Source organism: Leptodactylus fuscus, chromosome 4, assembly GCF_031893055.1.
Source record: "Leptodactylus fuscus isolate aLepFus1 chromosome 4, aLepFus1.hap2, whole genome shotgun sequence".
Lineage (NCBI taxonomy): Eukaryota > Metazoa > Chordata > Amphibia > Anura > Leptodactylidae > Leptodactylus > Leptodactylus fuscus.
Genome location: NC_134268.1, coordinates 220665068 through 220672365, shown reverse-complemented (window position 1 = coordinate 220672365; position 7298 = coordinate 220665068). Strand labels below are relative to the sequence as shown.

The following is a 7298-nucleotide window of genomic DNA, read 5'->3' as shown; positions in this document are numbered from 1 at the left end:
TCTGCACTAGATGGTCCCTGAATATTACACTCTGCACTAGATGATCCCTGAATATTACATTCTGCACTAGATGGTCCCTGAATATTACACTCTGCACTAGATGGTGCCCTGAATATTATACTCTGCACTAGATGGTCCCTGAATATTACACTCTGCACTAGATGGTCCCTGAATATTACACTCTGCACTAGATGGTCCCTGAATATTACACTCTGCACTAGATGGTCCCTGAATATTACACTCTGCACTAGATGGTCCCTGAATATTACACTCTGCACTAGATGGTCCCTGAATATTACACTCTGCACTAGATGGTCCCTGAATATTACACTCTGCACTAGATGGTCCCTGAATATTACACTCTGCACTTAGGTGGTCCCTGAATATTACACTCTGCACTTAGGTGGTCCCTGAATATTACACTCTGCACTAGATGGTCCCTGAATATTACACTCGGCAGTAGATGGTCCCTGAATATTACACTCTGCACTAGATGGTCCCTGAATATTACACTCTGCACTTAGGTGGTCCCTGAATATTACACTCTGCACTAGATGGTCCCTGAATATTACACTCTGCCCTTAGGTGGTCCCTGAATATTACACTCTGCACTAGATGGTTCCTGAATATTACACTCTGCACTAGATGGTCCCTGAATATTACACTCTGCACTAGATGGTCCCTGAATACTACACTTGGCAGTAGATGGTGCCTGAATATTAATCTTGGCAGTAGATGGTGCCTGTATAATATCCTTTGCAGGGTTTACTGCAGCAGGTAACCACTTTCCCCTTTAAGGACCCCACCCTGGTATTGCAGGTGCTGCAGACAAGGAATAACACAGGTAAAACGTTTTGCGCTTTTAATTTGCACTTAAAGCGTGAAACTGATTTTGGAGGTCGACAAAGGACAGACAATGTATTCGACGTGTCTACAGAAAGCGATGGAGCGGCTCCTGTCAGCTCCTGCCCCCTCGGGATCACCAGACCTGTCACTTTTAATATGTTCCATGTTGCAGGCAATGAAGCAGAACAGATGGAGCCTGGTAGCTGTATAAGGGAGATGGAGACATACTGTAGTATACATCTGGTGTAGGATGAGCCATTGTCTAATACATTGTTACTCTGCAAAAACTTTACTGTCTGCTTCTCGGGTGGTCTAGGCCAGTGAAGGGGTTAATATATATATACCTGATGGTCTATAGCAGTAAAGATGTACATATATGGTCCACTTATGATCTGGAGCAGTGAAAAGGGTCATGTCAATATTCATGGTGGTCTAGGGCAGTGTAGAGGTTAACATCCTAAGATTGGCTGATCTTGGGCAGTAAAAGAGGTAATATCACAATCAGTACACCTGCTAGAATTTGTTCTGGTCTTGGGCATTGAAGGGGTTCATGACAGTAGCTGTGGAGGTCTAAGAAAGTGAAAGATTAGAGGTAAGAATCCTTGGTGATCCAGGCACTGAAGGGGCTAATGTAAGAATCTTTGTTAGCCTCGGACAGTGATAGGGATCATGTAAGAATCCCTGGTGGTCTAGGACACTGATATCGTAATGCAAGAATCCTTGGTGGTCTAGGACACTGATATGGTAATATAAGAATCCCTGGTGGTCTAGGACCTAGATATGGTAATATAAGAATCCCTGGTGGTCTAGGACCTTGATATGGTAATATAAGAATCCCTGGTGGTCTAGGACACTGATATGGTAATATAAGAATCCCTGGTGGTCTAGGACACTGATATGATAATATAAGAATCCCTGGTGGTCTGGGACACTGATATGGTAATATAAGAAACCTTGGTGGTCTAGGACCTAGATATGGTAATGTAAGAATCCTTGTTGGTCTAGGACCTAGATATGGTAATGTAAGAATCCTTGGTGGTCTAGGACACTGATATGGTAATATAAGAATCCCTGGTGGTCTAGGACACTGATATGGTAAAATTAGAAACCTTGGTGGTCTAGGACACTGATATGATAATATAAGAAACCTTGGTGGTCTAGGACCTAGATATGGTAATATAAGAATCCTTGGTGGTCTAGGACACTGATATGGTAATATAAGAATCCCTGGTGGTCTAGGACACTGATATAGTAATGTAAGAATCCCTGGTGGTCTAGGACACTGATATGGTAATATAAGAAACCTTGGTGGTCTAGGTCAGTAAAATGGTTGAATTTAAGATCCCTGTTGGAGGGCAGCGGAAGGGTAAATTCTGCATACCTGGAGTTCAGTGGGTTACTTACCTTTCCAGGATTCTATGTCATTGTGGAGCATAACAGGAGGAAGACACTGTATACGAGATCACATAAGTGAGTGCACAGAGGAGATAGAGAGAACTGTGCAGCCATAACTATCACTGCACAAGTCTCTCTATGATCAGGCAGACTGACCATAAACTTACCTCCCTGCTGAGCTGCAGTACCAAGCACGGCCACTACCAAATGTCTGTGAGTGTGAACCAGGACCGGCTGCCATCTTCCTTCCCCTATCAAATAATAGACATTAATATTACGCCTTTAATGCCTGACTACAACCAAATATGTAATTTCTCAGTATTACTTGGTATTTCTGATCCATGGGGGCCCGGGGTGAGGGCCTTGTACCAGATTTAGCTAATTATGTTGTCTTTTTGTCTTTAGAGAAGGCTCTGTACCGGGCTGTGCGGTGAATGAGCCTCTTACGCAGTCCGTCTTGTACCCGCCACCTCTTGCTGAGTTATTATGGTTCTCTCCTTAGGATACAATACGCCATTAAGGCCTCTGACGTTCCCGCCACCTTCACACTTTTCATACTCGGCCTCATTTACACAGCGCTGACCTCATCTAGCATGAGAATCGCTACGAGGCTCCGGAGATCACAGCGCCGCTCCCCTCCGCGCCAATTATACCAGGAAAATTGAGAATCTCCGCGTCCTCCGCTGTCAGCCCGCAGGACAAGTTTATTGCTGGGTCTTCGAGGCACTTGAAAGAGGATAAAACCAAAAATCATCAAGTCCTTGAGCTGAGAAGTTTTGTTATATCTGTGACTGGGAAAGTTGGGTGGTCACCAGTCTAACCATTACAGCTCCAGCATAGGTTGTCATCCAGCTTTCTCAGGTTACTGAATGGCAAATGCATCTATTTAGAGGATGTAGCACTACAGATCAGTTATAGGGGGCGCAATTACCTTTGTCCCGTATTGGTCATATGACAGCCCAGGATAGAGCCCCTGGTAGGTAATAGGGCCCAGGTACATCGGCAACCCCCGCCCCATCTCATCCCAGATTATCAGACCCCAGACTCTTATTTACAGAGAACACTTGAGCTCCAGGACCATTCTATATATTTGCCAGTTTGGGGTCTATTCCTTGCTGCTGCCCTGACATTGGTTCATGTCCCCCCTCTAGCGCCCCCTCCTGTATATATGTATATTTCATGACCTCCATTCCAGCCTTTATATAACAGAACATCTTTTAGATTGTACGTTTAATGGAAGATTTCCGAGCCCGAGTGTCCTATCAACGTCTTGTGGTGTCACCAGGAAAGGCACTTAAATGTTCTTATTATTAATGCCGCCATCTCCCTGTAAGTAATACCAGGTCTGGTGAGGTCGGGAGCCATCGCAGTGACAAGGAACGAAACTTCAGCCATTGTGTTTAACCCATTTTACAACTTTCCATAGAAACATTTTACTATAGGTAAGAGCTGATAACTGATCACGTCCATGTCATTCTATACCGTCATATAGGTAACCAATATATCACCCCATAGAATTAACCCCCCTCTAGTGACAAAATATGGAAGCCAGGTGACGCTCCCGGATCGTACCAAGTAACACGTCCACCCCTTGTGAAGGCAAATTAGGGGGAACTTTTGTAACTCTCCCCAAACTGCCATAGTGATAAAATAAATAGTGCCGTATAATAGCAAATGTCAGTGCCCTATAGAGCCCAAATAAAACCTAAACACAAAGCCCAGATCCTGCCATGGAAGTGATTTCTATAAAGGTCCGCAGAGATTTCGCTGCCACCTACTCTACTAGGGCGTATACGCCATGAGACGCATCTGTCGGTAATACAGTCGCAGAATTACAGCGTTCATGACATCTTATGACGGGTTTTCCATGTTGACAATTATTAGACACCGGATTAAAGGGGATGTAAAGTAGAAAGAGCAAAGCCCTGTGGGAGTCCTTCATAGCGGCTGCGCTGCCTGCCCGTCCTATACTGCCCCCCTGTACTAGTGCACATATTGTAGTGCCTCCCATGGACAGTCACAGTACTGCATCCATAGACTTGTACTGGCCCATACTGTGGGAATCAGAGAATATCATGGAGTGATGTCCTGTATGAAGAATCTGCTGTCCATAGTACAGACCGGGAAGTAGGGCTGGCCTTATGCTCAGTGCGGTATATTCGGCCCTCATTTGGTGCACAGTCAGATAGTAGTTATATATTGAAGTGATGACGGGATTGGAGGATATGGTGACGGAGCGGTGAATTGGCTGGAATTGCTTTTGGTCAGCACCACAAACAGCGCTCAAATAATACTCATCTCCAGTACTAAAATGATACCTACATCTAGTGCTAAAAATAATACCCTTCATACAGTGTTGAAGCAATACCGCCATACAGTGTTAAAATAATACCACCAGTGCTCAAAGAACACCACCATATTGTGATATAATAACAATGCCACGCACTACTCAAATAATACTACTATACAAAGTCAAATGAAATAAAGTTATACCACAATGTATTGCTAAAAAATAAAACCACCATACACTGCTAAAATATTAACCAACATACATGGCTAAAAATACTACCGCCATTCACTGCTAAATATAGTGGCATCATACATGGCTGACAAATAATACCATTATGAACTACTAGATAAAACCAATGTATATGGCTATAAATAATACCACCATACACTGCTAAAATAATACCACCATACTCTGTTGAAAATAATACTACAATAAACTACTAAGAACAATATCGCCAATCTGTACACCCTTTGAGCCAACACTGCCCATGCGGATTCTGTGCTGGGTCTTTCCCAGACGTTGTGGAGGCTCCGCACATTTACATTATTTATTGTCTCTGTACGTTTTGTCCTGCTGGGGCTGGAAATTAAAAAATAATATAAAAATTTTTGGAAATTCAAAGAATTTGGAGCATTAGTTGGGGGTTGGCCTCCCTGAGACTTGCAGCACAAGTGGATGGATGGACTGGTGGATAGGGCTGCTCGGGCGCGGGTATTATTGCGGTTTGGCAGGATTAATCACAGCACGGTTTGGCGCTCGTCACACAATCAGGGGGAAGAAAACTATAATTTGTGTAAATATATTCATGGAATCTCAAGATCCCGATCTTTGTTTTGTTTTGTTTTTGCCAATACCAATCTCTGAGTCTCTTTATCTCCGTGAGCTCCAGATTACTGCTGAATTATTCATCCTCCTTCCTGCCAGCCCGGCGCTAACACCTATATTAACCCATAGGAGGCAAAGCAAGGCCGGGGGGATCTGCAATGAGGGCGCCTACGAGCCCATGACCTCAATACGACGGCACCGAACACATTATATACAACAAGAGCAGGGCGGAAAAACTACAGGACATTCAAGGGCAAAAACTAAAAATTAAAAAAAAATCAGAAAGGGGTCAGTCTCCCGTCACAACTATCCTGTGCGTCCCATAGATGGAAGTGTAGGTGTCGTTCCATCTCTGCACATGTTCGGAGCCCAGAGCAAAAAGGAGGAGAAAGGTCTGGGGAGCAGAGAGGTCAATAATGTGGCTGGCAAGATAGTGAGGGCTAAAGCATGAAACCTCTAGCGCCTGCCGGTCTCAGGACACACAGGATAGTTGTGGCTGATTCACTGACAACAAGCAGAGCACTTGGAAATCCTGAAAAAATTAAACCTAAAAAGTGTAGAACGTTTCATTTATACAGAGAAGAAGTCAGAGCGGCAAACATGGAACACGCGGGGAACCTCTGCAGACGCTGGCCACGGACATCCCTTATAGATCTTACAGCCATACTGAGGTGCTGCAGCCTCGCAGATTATTTTCGGCAGGAGAATGGGCGTCATTACAATTAAATTACGGCTGACACAGAGAATAACACTTTATATCAATAATATCCTCAATGAGAGATGACAACGAGGAAAGCTGGCACTACCCGCGCCGCAACACAGCTGGCACCATATCAATCTCAGCGCACACTGATAGGACCTCCAGCTGCCGAGGTGTCAATCCAGCCCCTTAATAGCTGAGATTTCCATCAACAGGTACAGGACCAAATTACAATTTTACAGTCAACCCGACACGGTTTTCCCAAGCGTCCTGTCAAGCATCGAACCGCCTTCTGCCAACTCCATGTTATAACGGCAGCCACTTCCTGAATTATTGCATCAAACCTGACACTGTGTTTATTAGGAATCTACCGTATTACATAAAGGTTATAGCAGAAACCCCATAAAGATCTATAGAGGGAAAGAAACAGGGCAAAGATACAGTTACATATAGGATAACATACATCATAATATATAGTAATAGTATACATCATAATGTATAGCGTAATAATATATAACTACTATAATACTGCCCCTATGTACAAGAATATAACTACTATAATACTACCTCCTATATACAAGAATATAACTACTATAATACTACTCCTATGTACAAGAATATAACTACTATAATACTACTCCTATGTACAAAAATATAACTACTATAATACTGCTCCTATGTACAAAAATATAACTACTATAATACTACTCCTATGTACAAGAATATAACTACTATAATACTACTCCTATATACAAGAATATAACTACTATAATACTACCTCCTATATACAAGAATATAACTACTATAATACTACTCCTATGTACAAGAATATAACTACTATAATACTACTCCTATGTACAAGAATATAACTACTATAATACTACCTCCTATATACAAGAATATAACTACTATAATACTACTCCTATGTATAAGAATATAACTACTATAATACTGCTCCTATGTACAAAAATATAACTACTATAATACTGCTCCTATGTACAAGAATATAACTACTATAATACTACTCCTATGTACAAGAATATAACTACTATAATACTACTCCTATATACAAGAATATAACTACTATAATACTACTCCTATGTACAAAAATATAACTACTATAATACTGCTCCTATGTACAAGAATATAACTACTATAATACTACTCCTATGTACAAGAATATAACTACTATAATACTACCTCCTATATACAAGAATATAACTACTATAATACTACTCCTAT

The 7298-nt window shown here is 42.1% G+C and overlaps 1 protein-coding gene across 1 annotated transcript in view; it reads right to left on the bottom strand.

Annotated features, from left to right (window-relative positions):
- Positions 1–2282: 2282 nt before the first annotated feature.
- The window catches only part of SEC22C (SEC22 homolog C, vesicle trafficking protein), a 34161-nt gene continuing 29145 nt past the window's right edge, over positions 2283–7298 (bottom strand). Inside the window, exon 8 of the mRNA XM_075269917.1 lies at positions 2283–2492. Coding sequence (XP_075126018.1) covers positions 2442–2492 — 51 coding nt within the window. The 3' untranslated portion in view covers positions 2283–2441. The remainder of the gene's footprint in view (positions 2493–7298) is intronic.